Source organism: Eschrichtius robustus, chromosome 6, assembly GCF_028021215.1.
Source record: "Eschrichtius robustus isolate mEscRob2 chromosome 6, mEscRob2.pri, whole genome shotgun sequence".
Lineage (NCBI taxonomy): Eukaryota > Metazoa > Chordata > Mammalia > Artiodactyla > Eschrichtiidae > Eschrichtius > Eschrichtius robustus.
This window is the reverse complement of record NC_090829.1, coordinates 37,693,450-37,717,125: the sequence shown is the minus strand read 5'-3', so window position 1 is coordinate 37,717,125 and position 23,676 is coordinate 37,693,450. Positions and strand designations below refer to the sequence as shown.

General features: G+C 38.0%; 1 protein-coding gene across 6 annotated transcripts in view; it reads left to right on the top strand.

Annotated features, from left to right (window-relative positions):
• VEPH1 (ventricular zone expressed PH domain containing 1) overlaps positions 1–23,676 on the top strand; it is a 238,717-nt gene that overhangs the window by 141,818 nt on the left and 73,223 nt on the right. For all 6 annotated transcript variants that reach the window (XR_011074282.1, XM_068546156.1, XM_068546152.1 and 3 more), the window contains exons 10-11: positions 17,683–17,822; positions 20,081–20,215. Coding sequence is in view for 5 of the 6 variants with exons in the window: in XM_068546156.1 (XP_068402257.1) it covers positions 17,683–17,822; positions 20,081–20,215 (275 nt within the window). In the remaining variant the exon portion in view is untranslated. The remainder of the gene's footprint in view (positions 1–17,682; positions 17,823–20,080; positions 20,216–23,676) is intronic.

Below are 23,676 nucleotides of genomic sequence, written 5' to 3'. Positions count from 1 at the left end.
TTAAGTTCTTTTTGAAATAAGCAATTAGGTGAAAATTTCAGGACACTAAGAGACCTAGAGATTCCAAGGGTCATTAGGATCCCCTTTTCTCTAATCAAAACAGCATTATGGTTGGGGCTTCCCTGGCGGTCCAGTGGTTAAGACTCTCCTTCCACTGCAGGGGGCACGGGTTTGATCCCTGGTCGTGGAACTGAGATCCCGCATGCCACCAGGAGTGGCCAAAAAATAAAAATAAATAAATAATTGTTTTAAAAAACAGCATTATAGCAGCCCTCCTGGCTGAGGGCTGATTTCTTTCCCCATATACAATAGTCGTAGTTGTAATAACGATCATGATGATGATCAAAGAAACATTATTAAGCACTTGCTCTGTGCTGAGCACACTTCTGTCTGAAAATCTCACTTAAATTAACCCATTTTATGCTCACGTTAACCAGGGTGACCAATTCCTTTTGGCTTGTCCAGGTCTTTCCCAGTTTTAGCACCAAAAATTTCAAGTCCCTGAAGCCACCTCAGTCCCAGGCAAATAGGGATGGTTGATCACACTAAACATCCCTTAGACATAGATGCTCTTATTATTATTCCGAATTAGGTCACAGAGAGGTTATGTAACCTGCCTAACGACACAAAGCTAGTAAGGAGAAGAGTCTGGCTCCGGAGTCTGGGCTCTGCACCACCACCATGGAACAGAACTGGATTTTGGATGAGGGGTTGGAACAACTGGCCCTAGAATGGCTTCTGAAGGGATGGGCTTTTCAGTCCCTGTCTCAGGGCAGAGACACTGGTTGTGAGAGCATCCCAGAGTCTCTGTCACCTGAAGGTTAATGGGCAAGTCTCACTCTGTTCTTTAATGGCAACACAGAACAGCAAGCTGGTACAATATCTGAACAGTTTTCACGTAAGAAATTTACAAGCATATATGCACCAAGAGACACTACAGTCCACTGTGTGTGATTAGATTTCAGCCTTCACATGCAAAATGTCCTGATACCCTGCCTCAGTCAACTCCCCATCCTCTACCTTTTGCTGTGTGAATCTTAATAAGACTCTCTTTTTATTAGGACAAGATTTCTTTCTCTCCCCAGGTCTTCTTGTTCGGGATAGTTTTATTCTCTATCATTATCATTATTTTTCACTTATTGTAAGATTACAAAATTTCACATTACAACTCAGCTTTACAGAGAAAATGCACCATCATTTTGTCTAGAACTCCTTGTGAACAACTAACCACTGGTTAGTAAGGGGGAAATTAACTGAGTCCTTATTTAAATTTAATCCCATCTGATCATTTGAGTAGTACGTTTAGGAAACAACCTCTCATTTGAATAAAAAGGTTCTTCCTCTTACCCCCTCCCATGCTTATCTCTCTAAGGTGGCATTTGGGGGCATGAGGAAGTGGGTCCTGTTTCATTGTGGTTGTGGAAAAGCATCATGCATGGGGGTAGCGGGGTGAGAGGGAGTGTCTTCTTGCCTAAGGGATAATGTCCTTTGCTTGCTTATCACCCTCTCAGCTAAAGTTAAGGGTGATGTTGCTTATTTTCCAGGCACTGTGTGCATAGCTCTTACCTGGCAATCTGACTGCAACTCAGCACCCACTGGTGCTGTGGCCCCCTCTGAAGCCTAGCTGAGTCGGTTCTCTCTGCTGCATACTGGACAGAGCTCCTCCCCACTACAGTGATTTCTCTGAAAAGCTGTCCAGCAAGAACCTCAGCTTCTTCTCCCTCCTCCTGTCCCTCCATTACAGGGACAAGGGTGGCCCATGGGAGCTGAGCCTTATACCTCCTCTGCTTGCCTCTGAGCTGTGCTTTTAACTAAATTGGCTGCCCTGAACTGGTGCAGAGAGCCACCTAGGAGTGGATCTCCTTCCTAAGGGTCACCACTGCCCTCCATGTTACCATACTTAATCTAATATACTCCCCCTTCCCCAAGCTGAAGTCCAAATATAAGGAAGTCAGGGCCCACTTCTGATGACGTCACACTTATCTCTCTCCTTCTCTCCACAATCTGCCCTGCCAGAACTGAAAATTCTTCTCTTTTACTTCTTCTATGTTATATTCTCCCTACCAACTGTAGAACTGATATAGCTGCCATCCCCTCCACACCACAGGTCTCTAATGGAAGTTCTCCATGCTCAGGGGTTGATAGACTAAAGGGAGGTAAAGAAATTTAGAAAATCCTTTCTCAAGACAAAAGCTTTGCTTGCAAGGTGTTATGCTGTATAATACGATTTTGGCAGTTAAAAAATGAATTCCTTCTTACCTTAGTCTTCCTCTTTGTATTCTTATAACAGTCTAATGTCTACCCCATTGCCACTCCATGCCCACCCTAGAGCAAAGTTTTTGAACTCAGGAAGGTAAAAGAGAAAAATAACGTTTAAAACTATAACTATTAGCCTCATTGCATGGTAATTTTGTGAGACATCATTTAAATTACCTCCTTTAACTAACATCAACTTTTTCATTGAATGTGATTTTTTTCTTTTTAAGTTATACAGATAATACATGAATATAAACCCATAGGGAAAGAATTAAAATAATACAGAAGTATATGGAGTAAAAAAGTGTTTGCTCCCCACCCTAATCCCACTTCTTGACCCAGAAATAATCACTGTCAATTGTTGATGTATAGTTTTACAGACCTTTCTCCCATGCATTTATATAAATATATGGGTTTATATACCAGTACATAATTTGGACTTCTTTTTTTCAAAATAGAACTTCCTACACCTATGGTTTGTATATTTCTGAATATAAAATTACCAAATTTCCCTTCACATCTCTGAATTTAATTTGCATTATTAAGGCAATCCCTTGCAAAAGAATTTTATTTCATTCTGATGATTCAGAACAAAAGCATCTGTCATGCTTGACAACTGGCTAGAATTTCTGCCATAAGCGGGAAAACATGCATAGTACTTTTGCTCTGGGTGGGGCTGTTGCACCCACGTGCATGTGATACGGTCAGTGGCCAGCCAGCTTCTGAGAAGGGATCATGTATTTCTCAGATAAATAATATCATAAACAGAACTTAGTGAAAATGAGACGAAGTCCTCTTTCCTGTTACCTTCCTGCCCTAGATTCTTCATCAAATGAGAAATTTGGTAGTCTTTCCTTAGCACATATTAGTTCAACAACTCACATTTCTGAGAACCTATAGAACCAAGCCCTGGAAATACCAAGATGATTAAAGCAGTGTCTTCGGACATTGAGAAATTTTCAATATTATTTCAAACAGTCATTTCAGAAATTCATCTTCACTTTTGAGAATCTAATTTTTTTTACTTTGTAATTTCTTTCCTTCTGTTTCCTGCATCAAAGTTGTGGAATAATTGTTATTCTGTTCAAAACTTCTAAACTTGAATTGGGTAGTGACAGGGGAGTATAGTTTCAGTCTAAGATAAAAATATATTTTGCAAATCATATGGAATTAAAGTTTGATAAGTGGTCCACACTGGCTTGTGATGTCTTCTTCCATTTTGGTTTTTTTTTCAGGCAAAAGCGAGAGTATTTTTACGTGATGAGTTTGTTCTACATTTTTTTCCCAAAATTGTAATTTATGTTTTACTTCAAAAACAGGATTTTTAAAATACTTCGGAAATGTTCTCATCAGACAAATTACCGGTTTCATTTCCTCCTTTTCTTTTTCTGTCCATTTTAGGATATTTATACAGTTAAATGACAGTATTATTCATTCATTCAGGGTCAGTATTTTGAATTCCATGTCTTTGAAATATATCAAAGGAGAGTTAATTGGGAGATGGGAGAAATGGCTTCAGTGGTTCCTGTCTGGCTAGTGTCGGACAGGAGAGGGAAATCTACTCCAACAGACCCTGTTGCCATTTGTCCTGTATTGAGTGCTGAGAGTAAGTCCTGGCAGCCCTGGGCAAATGTCCAACCCTGCTTTGGACAATCATCAAAGACACATTTCTTCATGGGCCCCTAGAGGCCCTCATTGAATCATAGAATTTCTGAGCTAAAAAGTACATTCTAGTATGGCAGTTCCTAAAAAATTAAACATAGAGTTACCGTATGACCCGACAATCTCACTTCTGGGTATATATCCAAAAGAATTGAAATCAGGGTCTAAAGGAGATATTTGTACACCCATGTTTATAACATTATTCACAATAGCCAAAAGGTGGAAACAACCCAAATGTCCATTGACGGGTGAATGATGACTGGATAAACAAAATGTGTTATATGCATACGATGGAAAATTATTCAGCCTTAAAGAGGAATGAAATTCTGATACATTCTACAAGTTATATGAAACTTGAAGACATTATGCTAAATGAAATAAGCCAGACACAAAAGGATAAATATGATCCTTTATATATGATTCCACTTACGTTGAAGCACTTAGAGTAGTCAAATTCATAGAGACAGAAAACAGAATAGTGGTTCCCTGAGTTTGAGGGGAGAGGGAAACGGACAAGTATAGTTTAATGGGTATAGATTTTCAGTTGGGGAAGATGAAAATGTTCTGGAGATGGATGGTGGTGATGACTATACAACAATGTGAATGTACTTAAATGCCACTAAACTGCACACGGAAAAGGTTAAAATGGTAAATTTCATGTTATATTTATTTTACCACAATAAAAAATCCTTACCCTCATGGAGCTTACAATCTAGGAGAAAAAGAAAGATAATAAGCAATTAGAAATGTAAAATTTTTTAAATTACAGTTTAGATCAGCTTTGGCTTGCCGTCATTTTTACAGATAAGAAGTGAGAAGACAGAGAGAAGAGATAACAAGAGTCTACTCACTAAGACCCTGGTTGTCTGACTCCTGGGCCAGTGATTTTTCCATTGAACCATACTTCCTTTTTGAGGTACTTCTGTTACCTCTATTTTATCTAAGCCGTTCGATAACATACTGGAAAGAGAACAGGCTTTGGAACCTGGGTTCAAATTCCAGCTCCTAGAAGTTTGACCTTGAGATTTCCTTCTCTATAAAGTGGGGATAACTAAACCTACTTCATAAGGGTTCAATGTAATCTGTTACACTTACACCTAGGTACGAAGTAAGTAGTCAAAGAAAATTAGCTCCCTTCCTACCAAGCTCTTCAAATGCCTTCTCTGAATTTGTTGCTTATTTATGTTATGTTCAATGTGCTGATACTTTCAGGCTAGCAATTTCTGCAAAGATATTCCTGTATTTGGGTTTTTATAAATCATTCTAGAAATACAGTTTGGATATGGAGAAGAAAGATTCAGTTGAAAAACCTGGGAAACAAGCCAGAAACACTCATTTGACACTTATTTAGCTGGGAGAGAACTTTCAAAGTGTAAGTTTGGTAAAGAATTCAAAAGAGCTAACTTATTCCTTTTTCCAAAAAATAAAGCCAGCTCTTTGATATTTCTACTAGCTATTAAAAAACTCGAAGTCATACTCTATTTTTATTCTTAAAAGGCACTTATCACTAAATAAAAACTATATAATGGCATGGATTAGATATAAGTACCACCCCGGAAGATGAGTTGTGTCTCATTTCCCAAAAAGAATGGTGTGTTTCTGAGATCCAATATATTTAGAAAAATAGTCACACTTATCAACTGTTAGCAGAGAATCACAGGGCATCACAACTACCACCACAGTCCCCCTTCACCTGATTCTACAGCTTTCACCACCTCTAAGAACTATAAGCCTAGTTATTTAATTATTCCCTCTGAGTTTAGCATCCTCTCCTACTTCCTCCTACCACATTTGAGGATAAAAGAGATCAGTTATTCCCAATTTACATAGGCCTCTAAAGAGCTTCTCTTTATTGATTTGCCACAGCTCTTTATATTTTATGAGAAGATTTGTCTTACCCCCAAGTTAGAGAATTATGTTGACTATATAGTAATTGCATAGAAATTAATGCCTTGGGTTATATTTCTAAGCCTGAACAACTTACGTTGTCTTGTTAAAGATACTGGCAATTTATTTTGGATTGTCCATCCTGTCCCTGCAGAAGCTACAGATAGCTCAACTGGTCAACAAGTTCAAGGTCATTAGACAATATGACTTTGCATGAGGTCTTATCACTTTGTGAACAAAATATGGATCTTACATTTTAATGAACTTGGGTCTTAATCCTGGCTCTGCATCTTACTTGATTAAGTCATTTAACTCTCTGACACTTTAACCTCTTAAGTGAAAAGAGATAATAGATAATTATGAGGATTAAATGATAATTATATAAAACATCTAATGGAGTGATTGGTAAAGAAGTAAATACTTATATTAGTTATTCCACACATCAACTTGCTCTAATATTTTAAGTAGTGTACACACACACACACACACACACACACAAACTAAAATCTGATTTTTATTTTTGATTATGGTTTTGCTTGATTTCGAATTTCCACTAGACTTTTTTTTTTTTTCATCTTTACTGGAGTATAATTGCTTTACAATGTTGTGTTAGTTTCTGCTGTATAACAAAGTGAATCAGCTATATGTATACATATCCCCATATCCCCTCCCTCTTGAGCCTCCCTCCCACACTCCCTATCCCACCCCTCTAGGTGGTCACAAAGCAACAAGCTGATCTCCCTGTGCTGTGTGGCTGCTTCCCACTAGCCATCCATTTTACATGGGTAGTGTATATATGTCAATGTCAATGCTACTCTCTCACTTTGTCCCAACTTCCCCATCCCCCGCTGTGTCCTCAAGTCCATTCTCTACCACCACGTCTTTATTCCTGCCCTGCCACTAGGTTCATCAGTACTGGGGTTTTTTTTGTTTTTATTTATTTTTGGCTGTGTTGGGTCTTCACTGCTGCATGCGGGCTTTCTTTAGATGCAGCGAGTGGGGGCTACTCTTCATTGCGGTGCATGGGCTTCTCATTGTGGTGGCTTCTCTTGTTGCAGAGCACAGGCTCTAGGTGTGTGAGCTTCAGTAGTTGTGGTGCATGGGCTCAGTAGTTGTGGCTCATGGGCTCTAAAGCACAGGCTCAGTAGTTGTGGCCCAGGGCTTAGCTGCTCCGCGGCATGTGGGATCTTCCCGGACCAAGGATTGAACCCGTGTCCCCTGCATTGGCAGGTGTATTCTTAACCACTTCACCACCAGGGAAGTCCCAGAACCATTTTTTTAGATTCCATACATATGTATTAGCATACAGTATTTGTTTTTCTCTTTCTGACTTACTTCACTCTGTATGACAGACTCTAGATCCATCCACCTCATTACAAATAACTCAATTTCATTCCTTTTTATGGCTGAGTAATATTCCATTGTATATATGTGCCACATAATCTTTATCCATTCATCTGTTGATGGACACTTAGGTTGCTTCCATGTCCTGGCTATTGTAAATAGTGCTGCAGTGAACATTGTGGGTACATGTATCTTTTTAAATTATGGTTTTCTCAGGGTATATGCCCAGTAGTGGGATTGCTGGGTCATATGGTAGTTCTATTTTTAGTTTTTTAAGGAACCTCTGTACTGTTCTCCATAGTGGCTGTATCAGTTTACATTCCCACCAACAGTGCAGGAGGATTCCCTTTTCTCCACACCCTCTCCAGCATTTATTGTTTCTAGATTTTTTGATGATGGCTATTCTGACTGATGTGAGGTGATACCTCATTGTGGTTTTGATTTGCACTTCTCTAATGATTAGTGACGTTGAGTATATTTTCACGTGTTTGTTGGCAATCTTTATGTCTTCTATGGAAAAATGTCTATTTAGGTCTTCTGCCCATTTTTGGATTGGGTTGTTTGTTTTTTTGATATTGAGCTGCATGAGTTGCTTGTATGTTTTGGAGATTACTCCTTTGTCAGCTGCTTTGTTTGCAAATATTTTCTCCCATTCTGAGGGCTGTCTTTTCATCTTGTTTATGGTTTCCTTTGCTGTGCAGAAGCTTTTAAGTTTCATTAGGTACCATTTGTTTATTTTTGTGTTTATTTCCATTTCTCTAGGAGGTGGGTCAAAAAGGATCTTGCTGTGATTTATGTCATAGAGTGTTCTGCTTATATTTTCCTCTAAGAGTTTTACAGTGTCTGGCCTTACATTTAGGTCTTTAATCCATTTTGAGTTTATTTTTGTGTCTGGTATTAAGAAGTGTTCTACTTTCATTCTTTTACATGTAGCTGTCCAGTTTTCCCAGCACCACTTATTGAAGAGGCTGTCTTTTCTCCATTGTATATTCTTGCCTCCTTTGTCAAAGATAAGGTGACCATATGTGCGTGGGTTTATCTCGGGCTTTCTATCCTGTTCCATTGATCTATATTTCTGTTTTTGTGCCAGTACCATAGTGTCTTGATTACTGTAGCTTTGTAGTATAGTCTGAAGTCAGGGAGCCTGATTCCTCCAGCTCCATTTTTCTTTCTCAAGATTGCTTTGGCTATTTGGGGTCTTTTGTGTTTCCATACAAATGATAAAATTTTTTGCTCTAGTTCTGTGAAAAATGCCATTGGTAGTTTCATAGGGATTGCATTGAATCTGTAGATTGCTTTGGGTAGTATAGTCATTTTCACAATGTTGATTCTTCCAGTCCAACAACATGGTATATCTCTCCATCTGTTTGTATCATCTTTGATTTCTTTCATCAGTGTCTTATAGATTTCTGCATTCAGGTCTTTTGCCTCCTTAGGTAGGTTTATTCCTAGGTATTTTATTCTTTTTGTTGCAATGGCAAGTGGGAGTGTTTCCTTAATTTCTCTTTCTGATTTTTCGTTGATAGTGTATAGGAATGCAAGAGATTTCTGTGCATTAATTTTGTATCCTGCTACTTTACCAAATTCATTGATTAGCTCAAGTGGTTTTCTGGTGGCATCTTTAGGATTTTCTATGTATAGTATCATGTCATCTGCAAACAGTGACAGTTTTACTTATTCTTTTCCAAATTGGATTCATTTCTTATTCATCTCTGATTGCCATGGCTAAAACTTCCAAAACTATGTTGAATAATAGTGGTGAGAGTGGACGCCCTTGTCTTGTTCCTGATCTTAGTGGAAATGGTTTCAGTTTTTCACCATTGAGAATGATGTTGGCCGTGGGTTTGTCATATATGGCCTTTATTATGTTGAGGTAAGTTCCCTCTATGCCTGCTTTCTGGAGGTTTTCATCATAAATGGGTGTTGAATTTTGTCGAAAGCTTTTTCTGCATCTACTGAGATGATCATATGGTTTTTCTTCTTCAGTTTGTTAATATGGTGTATCACATTGATTTGCATATGTTGAAGAATGCTTGCATTCCTGAGATAAACCCCACTTGTTCATGGTGCATGACCCTTTTAATGTGCTGTTGGATTCTGTTTGCTAGTGTTTTGTTGAGTATTTTTGCATCTATGTTCATCAGTGATATTGGCCTGTAATTTTTTTGTGTGTGTGACATCTTTGTCTGATTTTGGTATCAGGGTGATGGCCTCATAAAATGAGTTCGGGAGTGTTCCTCCCTCTGCTATATTTTGGAAGAGTTTGAGAAGGATAGGTGTTAGCTCTTCTCTAAATGTTTGATAGAATTCGCCTGTGAAGGCTTCGGGCCCTGGGCTTTTGTTTGTTGGAAGATTTTTAATCATGGTTTCAATTTCAGTGCTTGTGATTGGTCTGTTCATATTTTCTATTTCTTCCTGGTTCAGTCTTGGAAGGTTGTACATTTCTAAGAACTTGTCCATTTCTTCCAGGTTGTCCATTTTATTGGCATATAGATGCTTGTAGTAGTATCTCATGATCCTTTGTATTTCTGTGGTGTCAGTTGTTACTTCTCCTTTTTTGTTTCTAATTCTGTTGATCTGAGTCTTCTCCCTTTTTTTCCTGATGAGTCTGGCTAATGGTTTGTCAATTTTGTTTATCTTCTCAAAGAACCAGCTTTTAGTTTTATTGATTTTTGCTTTTGTTTCCTTCATTTCTTTTTTTTTAAATTTATTTATGTATTTATTTTTGGCTGCATGGGGTCTTCGTTGCTGCACGCGGGCTTCCTCCAATTGCGGCGAGTGGGGGCTACTCTTCGTTGCGGTGTGCTGGCTTCTCATTGTGGTGACTTCTCTTGTTGTGGAGCACAGGCTCTAGGTGCTTGGGCTTCAGTAGTTGCGGTGCATGGGCTTGGTAGTTGTGGCTTACAGACTTAAATGATCCACGGCATGTGGGATCTTCCTGGACCAAGGCTCGAACCCGTGTCCCCTGCATTGGCACTGCGCCACCAGGGAAGCCCTCCTTCATTTCTTTTTCATTTATTTCTGCTCTGATCTTTATGATTTCTTTCCTTCTGCTAACTTTGAGGGTTTTTTGTTCTTCTTTCTCTAATTGCTTTAGGTGTAAGCTTAGGTTGTTTATTTGAGATGTTTCTTGAGGTACAATTGTATTGCTGTAAACTTCCTTCTTAGGACTACTTTTGCTGCATCCCATAGGTTTTGGGTCGTCGTGTTTTCATTGTCATTTGTTTCTAGGTATTTTTTGATATCCTCTTTGATTTCTTCAGTGATCTCTTGGTGGTTTAGTAGCATACTGTTTAGCCTCCATGTGTTTGTGTTTTTTACAGGTTTTTTTCCTGTAATTGATATCTAGTCTCATAGCGTTGTGGTCAGAAAAGATGCTCAGTACGATTTCAATGTTCTTAAATTTACTGAGGCTTGATTTGTGACCCAAGATGTGATCTGTCTTGGAGAGTCTGTTTGCACTTGAGAAGAAAGTGTATTCTGTTGTTTTTGAATGGAATGTCCTATAAATATCAATTAAGTCCATTTGGTCTAATGAGTTTAAAGCTTGTGTTTCCTTATTAATTTTCTGTTTGGATGATCTGTCCATTGGTGTAAGTGGGGTATTAAAGTCCCATACTATTTTGTGTTACTGTCGATTTCCCCTTTTATGGCTGTTAGCATTTGCCTTATGTATTGAGGTGCTCCTATGTTGGGTGCATAGATATTTACAATTGTTATATCTTCTTCTTGGATTGATCCCTTGATCATTATGTAGTGTCCTTCCTTGTCTCTTATAATAGTCTTTATTTTAAAGTCTATTTTGTCTGCTATGAGTATTGCTTTTTGAATTTCCACTAGACTTTAAAAATATTATTATAAATTATAACTCCTTTCTGATGAGATAGGGTGCTTTCAGGGTAGTATGGCTGTAGACTATATCCCACTTCTGAAACATTATGATATCATTTAGTACTATTTCTAATTTTAAAATGTTTTCTAGAATGTTAATTGGTAGACTTTCTAGATTTCTAACTTTTTTTACATTAATATTTTACAACCATAAAATGAGTAAAGGAGTGTTTCTTTACCAAGATCATAACAAGATTACTAGCATCTGAAGTATAGCTAAAATACAAGTGGCTAAGCTAAGGAAGAATGTTCACATTAACAAATAGCTATATCTCAGGACTTCCCTGGTTGTCCAGTGGTAAAGAATCCGCCTTCCAATGCAGGGGACGTGGGTTCGATCCCTGGTCGGGAAACTAAGATCTCACATGCTGCGGGACAACTAACTAAGCCTGCGTGCTGCAACTACTGAGCCTGCACGCCTCAACTAGAGAGCCCACGTGCCACAAGCTACAGAGCCCATGTGCTCTGTAGAGAGAAAACCCACATGCCACAACTAGAGAGAAGCCTGTGCACTACAACTAGGGAGAAGCCCTCATGCCACAACAAAAGATCCTACGTGCTGCAACCAAGACCGGATGCAACTAAAAAATAAAAATAAATAAATAAACAAATAGCTATATCTTTCATGCCAGATGTGACAATGTGGAATGTTTAGTTAAATGTAAGATAAAATTTCAACATGAAAATTAGTATTGTATTATTACTATTATAATTTCTCATTATTTTCATGGGAATATCCTACTGGTTTTATCATTGTTGCTCCAGAAGGAATCAGAAAGAGTATAATAAAGTATCATTGTTATGTTTTGAGGTAGGCTTCTCTATGCCAGGTACTATGGTGGGTACAAAATACACTAAGATTTTTAAGAGAGAAAGAGAGGAGGGTGGAAGGGAAGGAGAGGAGGGAAAGAGAGCGAAAGGGAGAGGAAAAGAACTCTGCCTTTGATAGTGGACAGAGATAAAAACGCTAACAGAGTGTGACTCAGGCTCCTCACTGTTGAAGTGGGAGTTTACAGGTAAGCAAGGAGTGGAGGCTAAAATGATCCATGTGGTAATGAATTAGAATTGAAACCATGGGTATGAACTCATTTTTAGCTTAATATAGATACAGATGGTTGCATATAGAAATACTTATAAACAGATATGTGTACATATACACACATAATTTCCCCACTTTGTCACCTTAGGGGGCCAAGGAACAATGACACCCAAGTAGCAGCAAACATACCTAGTACTTAGCTCTTAGTTTCTAACACAGTTCTCCAGTGAAAGGAACCAGAAGTCCTTGGAGAAACAGCTGGTTCTAAGACAGGGCAGGAAACATACAAGTTGAGCCTGGAGTATCTTGTATGTGAGATGTAAGTAAGGAAGTGATAAACAAACAAATAAAAAACCACACACACAATGATGACAGCACATCAAATGGACACAGGAACCAACTGAAAGAGCTCCCTGTGGCCAAAGCTGGAACAGTTAGAGCAACAAAATAAACAAAATAATATTGAATTATAAAATAAATATCTGTGAGTACATACTGATAGAATAATTGGCCAAATAACTTGAATGTAATAACTAGAAGAGGAAGAGACAAATTTGTGCAGAAGAATTCCACATAACTTATGCAGCTGTTCTGCCCTCAGGAGGTGAAGCTAACTCCCCACTCTTTAAGTATGGGTTGCACATTGTGACTTCTTTTCAAAGAGTACAGTATGGAAAGTGGGGGAAAAAAGAGTAACTTTACAGTGGAGAAATCTGGTGAACACTACCTCAGCCAGATGTTCAAGGTCAACATCAATAGTCATAAGTCATGTAGATCAAATGTACTCTCCATATGATATGAGGAAAATGGCACTTTATCTCTGTGGTTTTCCTCCCCCAAATTCGAAATCTCAGTCTATTCATGAGAAAAACAGACAAATCCCAACTGAGAAACATTTTACAAAATGTTTCAAAACTGTGAAGATCATCAAAAACAATGAAAGTTTGAGAAATTGTCACAGCCAAGAGGAGCCTAAGGAGACATAATGAGTAAATGTTGTGTAGTGTCCTGAATCGGATCCTGGAACAGAAGAAAGACACTAAGTATAAACTAAGGAAATCTGAATAAACTATGGACTTAAGTTTATAATAACGTGTCAATATTGGTTCATTACTTGTAACAAATGTACATACTAACTTTTTTTTTTTGGCTGCATTGGGTCTTCATTGCTGCACGTGGGCTTTCTCTAGTTGTGGCGAGCAGGGGCTACTCTTCGTTGCGGTGTGCGGGCTTCTCGTTGTGGTGGCTTCTCTTGCTGTGGAGCCTGGGCTCTAGGCACGTGGGCTTCAGTAGTTGCAGCACACGGGCTCAGTAGTTGTGGCACACGGGCTCTAGGGCACAGACCCAGTAGTTGTGGCACATGGGCTTAGTTGCTTCACGGCATGTGGGATCTTCCAGGACCAGAGATTGAACCCGTGTCCCCAGCATTGGCAGGTGGATTCTTAACCACTGTGCCACCAGGAAAGTCCCTCATAGCAACTTAAGATGTTAATAAGAGGGGAAACTGGGTTATAGTATATAGGGAACTCTCTATATATTGTAATTATATACAATATGTAAATATATAATAATTATACATTTATATATTATAATTACATATAAGTAATTTTTCTGTAAATCTAAAAGTATTCTAAAACAAAAGTTTGTTTAAGAATACTAACATAGGACTTCCCTGGTGGTTCAGTGGTTAAGAATTCACCTGCCAAATGCAGGGGACATGGAGGAGCCCTGGTCCGGGAAGATTCCACATGCTGCGGAGCAACTAAGCCCATGTGCCACAACTACTGAGCCTGTGCTCTAGAGCCTGTGAGCCACAACTACTGAGCCCACGTGCCACAACTACTGAAGCCCATGTGCCTAGAGCCCATGCTCCGCAACAAGAGAAGCCACTGCAATGAGAAGCCTGTGCACCACAATGAAGAGAAGCCCCTGCTCGCTGCAACTAGGAAAAAAAAAAAAAAAAAAAGCCCACGTGCAGCAACAAAGACCCAATGCCAAAAATAAATAAATAAATAAATAAATTTATAAAAACTAAAAGGACCGAAGCCAAAAAAAAAAAAAAAAAAAAAGGGCTTCCCTGGTGGCACAGTGGTTGAGAGTCTGCCTGCTAGTGCAGGGGACATGGGTTCGAGCCCTGGTCTGGGAAGATCCCACATGCCACAGAGCAACTGGGCCCGTGAGCCACAATTACTGAGCCTGCACGTTTGGAGCCTGTGCTCCGCAACAAGAGAGGCCGCGATAGTGAGAGGCCCGCGCACCACAATGAAGAGTGGCCCCCGCTTGCCGCAACTATAGAAAGCCCTCGCACAGAAACGAAGACCCAACACAGACAAAAATAAATAAATTAAATTAAATTAAATTTTTTAAAAAAGATAGCATCATGTAATGGCAATTCTATAAATCTGGGTTTTTGGAAAGTGATTTCAATGGAAGACCTGTCTCAAAAGAAATTAAGAAATAAAAGTCTGGAATAAATCTCTTTAAAAAAATGCTAACAAAATTTTAATACAGTACAATGAATGCAGTGTAGGAATAAAAGCATATGAACTGTGGGAGAAAAGTGTGAGAGGAAGAAAAGAATTCCAAAATGATCCTTAAATACTTTGACTTAAAAAAAAGATCAAATGCTCTTTTATTTTGTATCACGTCTTTAAATTTATCCATGTGTGTAATGTGTATGTTTTGGGTATTTCAACTTACAACACATTATATTATATAATTCTTGCTGCTCATGTTAACTTCAGTATTTTTAAAGACCAAACCAAATCCTTTGATTTTTTTTTTTTTACAAAAATAAGCCACAACCTACCAAAAGTAAAGAAATAACAATCAGATTTGGTGGAATATGAGAAGCATTCTATATTTAGCAAAGCATGACCTTCTCTCTTTTCAACATTTAATCTAGAAAAATAAATAACAGTTTAGGCATCAATTGTGTAAATAAAAAGTATCTTAATAACCCAGATACACTAACCTTACTACCCGGAATTACCTTGAATATTCATGCCTTATGCGATTTTTTCAGGGTGTTCCCTACTCTTAAAATGCTTGTCTCTCTCACATTTTTTCTAAGTTCAAAATCTTGGTTAGCTTTCAAGGTCACCTCAAATATTTCCTCCACCAGGAAGCCTCACCTGGTTCCCCAAGGATGATAGCTGCTCATTGCTGTGAGTGGTCGGTACTGTGTGTCCCTCCATTATCCCATGGACTTAATTTACAACTGTTGTTTATAGGTGTTTCTCCCATTTGGCTGTAAACTTCTTAAGAGTAAGGTCAGAATCATGGCTCCTCTTGGTCTCTGCACAGTGTCTGACACCCATTCATTCATCCAACACCATTTATTGCATGCCCACCATTCAATACCATGGAATGAACAGGAGGGAGAAAATTACAGAGAAAAATTAACAACTAAATGTTAATGTTGAAAAAACTTTCTAATCCAGCAAAGCTCAGAAAAAAAAAAAAAATGAGGAGAAAAATATTGAAACAGATCCAGTTTACTGAAAGCATTAACAGAAGCCTTATATCACAGAACTGATGTGTTTTTATCACCGGTATATATGCTTCTAGGTAAAGGTGTCTCTTTGTTCTACTGCTTTGCCCATTTTCCATGATCAGGGACCCCTGTGGTTTGTGTATAGAAAGCTGGTAGGCTCAGGGCAAGTAAAATAAATTGAATCAATGTTCATTTTCAAAAGAAAACATGAACGAGCAGTAATTTAGGGGAAGGAAAAAGATTTAAATGTTTTTTTCGTGGCAGGGGCCCGAAGTCCAACTTGGACTGTCAAGCTACTGCACAGGTTCTTACAAACGATCTTTTTCCCTTTTGAAACTTTCTGTTAAAGCAAAACAAGGTGCTGTCTCAATGCGTATATTACAGCTAGATTGATTTCCAATAGAACCATTTTTTGTGTATGCACTCTTATGGAATTCTTGGTTTCTGCCTTCTCTAGTATTGATTAATTTAAATTCAATTTTTCAATGCCAAAAAAATATTTTTAATTACCATTTTCAAACAATTTCTGATAGAGCAATTTTAAGTGGATATTGTGGTCTATTCTATTCTATGAAGTCTTTCCCTGTCAGTGGCAGGCCTCCTGGTCTTTTCCACTGAACTTTCAAGCACTCTTTATATCTCATGATCCACTCACCCACAGAATGCAGAAATGATTTCTGATTTCATACAAGATTTTGAATGCTTAAATTTCCCCCAAACAACTAACATCATGAAAACTAGTCCTCTTTTATACCAATGGTTCAGAATCACACAGAAAGCTATTATTTATTAAGATTTCTAAATATGTTTCTAAATTGCCCTGTGGCTTTATTGTTTTGTTTCCAATGTCGTCTTCTCTAATCTATCATTGGCCACCCTCCCTTAACTCTTCCAAACTCTTTCCCAAAAGCCTGTTATTCCTTCACACCTGAGCCCTGATGGTGCACAGATAAGCTTCCCCCCTCCCCATAATTCTCTAGGGAACCCCATGCACTCTCATAGGTTGGGACTGACTCTACCACCTTATTAGGGTTCCCATCAGCTTTTAATAAACTCTAGTCCATTTCCATTTTTAATAGTAGGGCATAATTAATCTATTTATTTTCAAAATATTTCATTTAACATGTCAGATTAATTCTGAAACAATAAATACCCCATGAGCTATCGATATGACTCTACAGATTTAAAAATTCCCAGTATGGTAGAGCCTAAAGCATCCCAACGTGGCAACAGTTTGGCTGAGTTCGAATCCTGGTTCTGCCACAGATAGGGCAAACTTGAGCAATATTTTCTGGATCCTTGAGCATCATTCATCTCTCCAGACACTCTCTTTAGAGCATCTATTGTGTGCCACGTGCCAAGGTTATAGTGGTGAACAAGGCAGTCACAGTGGTTCACTAAGCTGACCCTTTAATGGGCTAAGTTTCCTCATACTTAAAATAGAAACAGTAACACCCATCTTGTAGGGTTGTAAAAATTAAATGGCTCCTAAACATGGCTCCTCACCATCTCTGCTCTATGCCACCACCACCATGCTCCCCCACTTTCTTGTTCCTAAAGGATGATCTCTTTAAGTTTCCCTACTGAAGCTCTTCAAGATGAAATAACCTTTTCGAACCAGGACAGTTCACAGGAAGCCACCCCCTGGCCAGAGTTATTCTGGGGGTTGTTTCTGTGGCCTCTGTACAACCAAGAGAACAGTGCCCCTGGTCATGGCACACCATCACTGCCCAGAAAATGCCTCGGTTTCCTTCACCCATTTGTTTGTGCTTCCCAGGTTATTTCAAAGTTCCCAATCATATGGAAATGACACCTATCTCCCTTTCTATTGGTAAGAGGTTTTTTCCTCCCATGCAAGTTGCTTGGAGACTTCTCATCCATTGTTAATCAAAAGAAAAAGAGGAATAGAATACAACTTGCTTAAAGCAGCTACACTTAAGTCTACATTCCATGAAATGGATCTACTCCCAAATCGATAGTTGTTTGAAGTTATTAGCTCACAGAGTGAAAACTAAAGATTGTATTTCTAAAGATGTTTGTATGTTGAAGTATAAGGTGTAACTCTGGGAAGAATCTAATGTTTAATGCTATGTGTATTTGTTTCTAGATTCTGTTAGAAGTTGTGTAGCAAAGCTGTTCTTCACTTGCTCCCTAAAGGGTCATTATTGCCTCTACAGTAAATCCAGTTTTATTCTCATCAGCCAAGAACCTCAGCCGTGGATACAGATCATGTTCCTATTTCAGCAGGTGTGTATAATTCACATTCATCATGGCTCCTTGATGAGAACAGCTCACATTTTGATGTGAATCAAATTGTATATGAATATAAAAAACAGCATTGATTTTTCTTCCTTTTCTTGAAATAATGACCTTATTCTTCTTCCACTTTACTAATGTTTTTCAAATGGTTTTCATCAGTGATTTTGTAATTGGTTTCATCTTTGGCTTTGTTCTTAACAGTTGTCAGTTTTCTGAAAACAAACCAAGAAACCTTGATTTTATTTTTGCTCCTTCAGTCTTATTTTATTGACTTAGTCTGATTCTTTGTTCTTCTCTTTGAGCAAACTCACCAAAAAATATATCGTTTATGCTGCTTTTCTTCTTTGTTCTTTTTACTATAATGTTTCCTTTCTTCTTCCACACCTTTGGTATTATGTGATCTGGATGAAGCCTGACTTTGGGGTAAATAAAAATCAAATCTTTGACTTGATAGTTACAAACCCAGTGCTAGCCTTGTATGCTGGGCCAGACTCTTCCCCTTCTCTGTCAGTTTACGCCTTCATGCAGTTCTCAAATTAACAGATTCCAGTCTAAATGGACCTCTTTGGAATGATGATTAATTAAGTCAGGCCCTGCTCTTCTTTAAGTGAAAGGTCATATGCTGTATAAGTTTCTGATAATAATCAAGAAATTCCCAGATGTGTCCACATTTTTTTTAACTTTTTATTTTATATTGGAGTATAGCTGATTAACAATGTTGTGATAGTTTCAGGTGCTCAGCAAAGCATGTGTCCACATTTTGGGTTTCACAATCAATCTGTTACTGCTCTTAACCTTTTTAAATCTGTGGGCAACTTACTCGGGGTATAAGATACTCCGCCTTTTCCCACTCAGTATAAGAAGCAGCTCACCTTGAGGATAACAATAAGATTTTTCTGGGAAAAAAAATTGTTATTCACTTACTAAATAGAAACTTTGTACACAAAGACCACCTAGAGAGTCTTATAAGTCAATGTTTGGACAGTCACTGACATAGAAAATGGGATTTTATAAGGCAAAATCATTATTTTATTATACCTCACACATAAAGGATAATATATATGGTATTTTATGTGTGTGTGTGTATAATTTTGTGCCTTTTATGTTCTATATGTTTTTATAAAATTGTTCCCTTGAATTGAGACACTTCTCACGTTCATAGATATAACATCACAACATGTAAATAACTGTTAAACACATAATTGGTTAGTAAACATACAAACAGTTTAAATCTTCCTTTGAAAATTTTAGAACCTAGGGGCAGGAGAGGAATAAAGACGCAGACGTAGAGAATGGACTTGAGGGTACGGGGAGGGGGAAGGGTAAGCTGGGATGAAGTGAGAGAGTGGCATGGACATATATACACTACCAAACGTAAAATAGATAGCTAGTGGGAAGCAGCCACATAGCACAGGGAGATCAGCTCAGTGCTTTGTGACCACCTAGAGGGGTGGGATAGGGAGGGAGGGAGGGAGATGCAAGAGGGATGAGATATGGGGATATATGTATATGTATAGCTGATTCACTTTGTTATAAAGCAGAGACTAACACACCATTGTAAAGCAATTATACTCCAATAAAGATGTTAAAAAAAATTTTATTTTCATTGGCTTGAATGATATATATGTAAATGTGATTCTTTTTTTACATAAACAATCTAATTTTCCCAAACTGAGACTATCTTAAAGCTCTAAGAATATTCAGCCATTACACATTTTATAACCGAAAATGTTTGTGTTTCCCCAACCCCCCCACTCATGCTGTTCACATCTGAGCAATTGAATAATGGACTCTTGGTTATTTAATGTCTATTCTTCATGATTTACTCTGTATAAATAAACTTGATATTGTACTCTATTTGTATTCTTGATATTTGTTTTAATTTTATACCTTAATTCTCAGATTTTTGAAAAATAAATATATATATTAATATTAACCATTTTCCAATTAAGTAACATGCTTGAGAAATGATTGCAGTAAATACTACATTACAAAGGTTAGGCATATTTAAAGAGATCAATATCAACTGTCTTAAAAATCCTATTTAAGTTAAATTTTCTGTTAAGAAATAAAAAACATGCAATGTACCATATGTTTGATCTTCAAGACAGATTTCCCTGTAGCTTTATTTAAATTTAAACCATTTTTAAGTTCAGACCAAGCCTAATAGTGCTTTGCAGTCAATCAAACAATACTGTTAGGACAAGAGATAACATGTCACGTTTCTGTCATTAATGCCCTTTCAGAGCCTGTTTCCTGAGCCCCTGTCCATACAGAGCCATTCTGTGCAATTTCTCAGAGCTTTGTGGGAGAAGACCCAGGCAGAGGGTGCTCACAGCTTTGAAACAGCCATGATGGAGTCCACATTCCCACAGCAGAAGGTAAATGCTTTTTTCCTTGGACATGTTATTTTAAACCAATATTCAAGATTAGCTTGAAATAGTTTGCCTTTTCTTGATAGTTCAGTTTTTTCCCTTCATTCCTTTATTTTCTTTTATTATTAGAAAACACTAAGTAATGATTTACATGTCATCCTATAGTGGACTTAGGACCTAGTGATATCAGTAGACAAGGTCACTGCCCTTTGAGGCTCCCAGACTGACATAATACTGCCCACTCAGAGCCACACAAAAACCACACACATGATATGGAATAGAAAACATTTTACAAAAGAAGACAGACAACTCTAGGACTGAAAAGGAAAGAGCATTGGGGAATCAAGGTCCAGGTTCTTTGGTGCTTTTCATTTCATCCCTCCGTACTTCCTCTCATCACCTTGCCCTCTGCTGTCACCACAAAGCTAGAAAAGGAAGACAAGGTGAACAGGAAGGTCAGGGTGGGAAAGAGCTCTGGTGAGGCAGACAAGGATGATGTGAGGCAGAGCATTTTAGGGGTGTGGAAACAGGGGCATCACTCTCAGGACACAGTTGGCCGAGACCTCCTGAGCAGGCCCTTGCACTGGGAAAGGACCAGAATGTGGAACTACGCCTATCCAGTCAACAGAGTGTAACCAGAAGTGGACGTTCACTGCCGTGATCAGATCTGCCCATGAGAAAGGTCACAGGCCTGGGTACGGGGAGAATGATTAGAGGAAGCCTGACTGGAGACAGGAAGACTACAAAGGAAGCAACTACTGTAGTCAGGTAGGAAATGAAGGCCTGAACTAAAGTTGGAAGTTGTAGGAAGAGGATGGATTCAAGAGCCATTAAAGAAACAGAATCAACAGGACTTGGTGCCTGATAAGGAAATTGAAAGAACCAAGGATGACTCCACGTGCGTTGTGTGGCCAATGGATGATGGCACCATCTTGAAAAAGAGAGACCACAAAGGAAGCTGATGTGGAGGAAGAAGATAAATCATTCTGGCTTACATATTTTGAGTGTGAGTGGTTTGTGTAGATAGCCAGGTCGTGATGGTGGTTGAATTGCCACTGTGGACTTCAGGAAGAAGGACATGACTGGAGATAATGGATTTGGGAGTCAAAGATAGCACTTGATGTCATGACAGTAGATTGGATAAGTTGGGAAGAACATGGATAATGAGAATAGAGAATGGTTATTGATCTCTCCTTAGTAAATTGCCAGCTTCTGTAAGTCCTTCTCATACTCAGAGATCTGATTATCCTTATTTTGCCTTCAAGAAAACCCAATAATAAGCATTGGATGCTTACTGATCAAACCAGAGATTCTGAGAGTATATGATTGTGGTCTTTGTCCTTGTTTTACTATTGAGAAGGGGAACAAACATACTAATATTAAATAAACTCAAAGTACAAACAACTAGCAAATTAATCAATAACTGTTACATTGTGAAACAAACTCAATATCTCTTTAAGTGCTGAAGGATTGTAAAAAGATGAGAAATGGGTGTGATTAATCAGAAGTTTAGTTAGTATGGTCTGTAAGACACTGAAGCCACACCCAATTACTGCATCACTATTTTTTGGCTTTGCTTTAAGAATTAGACATGTAGTATTAAGAATAAAGGAAATGCCATAGTTGCATCAATGCAAAGTAGAATGGAATTCTTTGCATATTTCCTGCAAATTTTAAAGTTTTGTATCATGTTTAAAGACAGTGCCTCAAATTCTTATAAATGTTTCATTATGAACTGTAGTTTAACTAGAGGGAACATGTAAATTAAACCTCGGCAGACTGCTTCAAGTCCTAAGAGGTTGAAAAAAAACCCAAAAACTTGGCAAACCACTTTTGTGCATGCTCACAAGTATACTTATTCATATTTCTTCTATTTCATACCAATAAATATTCCTCTAGGGAAAAATTAACTGCAAACCAAAATGTTTTATAATTTTTTAAAACTTTATAATTTGGTTTATTCATAAGTAATAGAAAAACTTTGATGTCTGGAATGTGCATTGTGTGACAAAGTTTATCGGCCTGGGTATTTCTCAATCAAATTGATTTTCTACTCTCTTTATTTTATGAAGTGTTCTTCCCATGAAATTCACAATAGCTGTGAAAATGGTCCAAAGTCTGCTTTCTTCTTTTCACCATATGTGCCAGTCTGTACATACACTAGTGATTTGAAAACGATGGGCATGTGTGTATCTGTTGCTGTGATAGAATTAATACTGCAGCCAACTGGATTCGGGTATACAAAAAAGGAAGACACTTCTGAAAAAATGCCTAAGTCTCTAGAATATAATGCTCTGGAGAGTTTGTTATTGAGAATTCTTTTTAATAAAATCTTGGAATTTTAGAACTGAAAATCAACAGTAAGGTATCTATTAACATTGTAAACTGCTTGAGGGCAAGGGATGCACTATGTTTACCATTATATTTCCAGGGTCACACAGTGCCTGACACATGGTAGGCTCTCAATAAATGATGAGTATCAATTGAATAAGTAAATAAATCCTGTGACTTTCCAGATGTTAAAATTGGAAGCATAGAGACCTGTCATAGGTTACCTACCTAGTCAGTGGCAGAGCTAGAGCACGAGCATACACCATGGTGACATCGGGACCACCACCAATATATCTGGGTTTTCTCTACTCTGGCTTGTAAGATTACAATTCCCTGCCTCTTGAAGTAAGCCTTGGTCATGTGACTTGCTTCAGCCAATGATATATGAGAAGGGATATGTGTCACTCCAGGCAGAAGCTTTTCAAAGCCAGTGTTCCATTCTCCATCTTCCCTTTCTTCCCCTACCATGGGGCCTGCAGAAGCAAATGTCGATATTGAGTTGCCAGAAGATGGACACAGCCTGGAACCCCGAACTACCACATAGAGGACTGCTGCTCTGGAGAGCCACCCAGACCCACCACACACTTCGCATGATGAAGGAACAATCATCTGTTTTGTTAAAGACAGAAGTTTTTGTGTTTGTTATGGGAATATAACCTACCTATCTTGACTACTTTTCTTAATTTTAAATAGTAATAAAAACATTTTTTTTAAACCTGGATTAATGGAAAGATATGCCCTTCTCATGGCTAGAAACACTGATTACACAAATGGAAATTTTCTCTCAAATCATAAATACAATTTATTTCCAATCATAATAGCAACAGAGTTTCTTCATAGAGTTTGACAAAGTGATCCTAGATTTGAGAATAACAAAAACAGTTCTGAAAAAGAACAGAGAGGAGAAAATTTTTCTACTAGGAAATGAAAACTTATTCTAAAAGCACAATAAGATGAGGAGGTGATTATTGCTATAGGGTTAAATTAATACTAATAAGGAATAAAGAGTCCAGAGGTAGTTCCAAGCATATATGGACACTTGGTAGATGATAGAAAGGAGATTTCCAATCAGTGAGGAGAAAATAAAATATTTTAAAAATAGTATGGGGGACATGTGACTTTTCAGATGGAAAAGA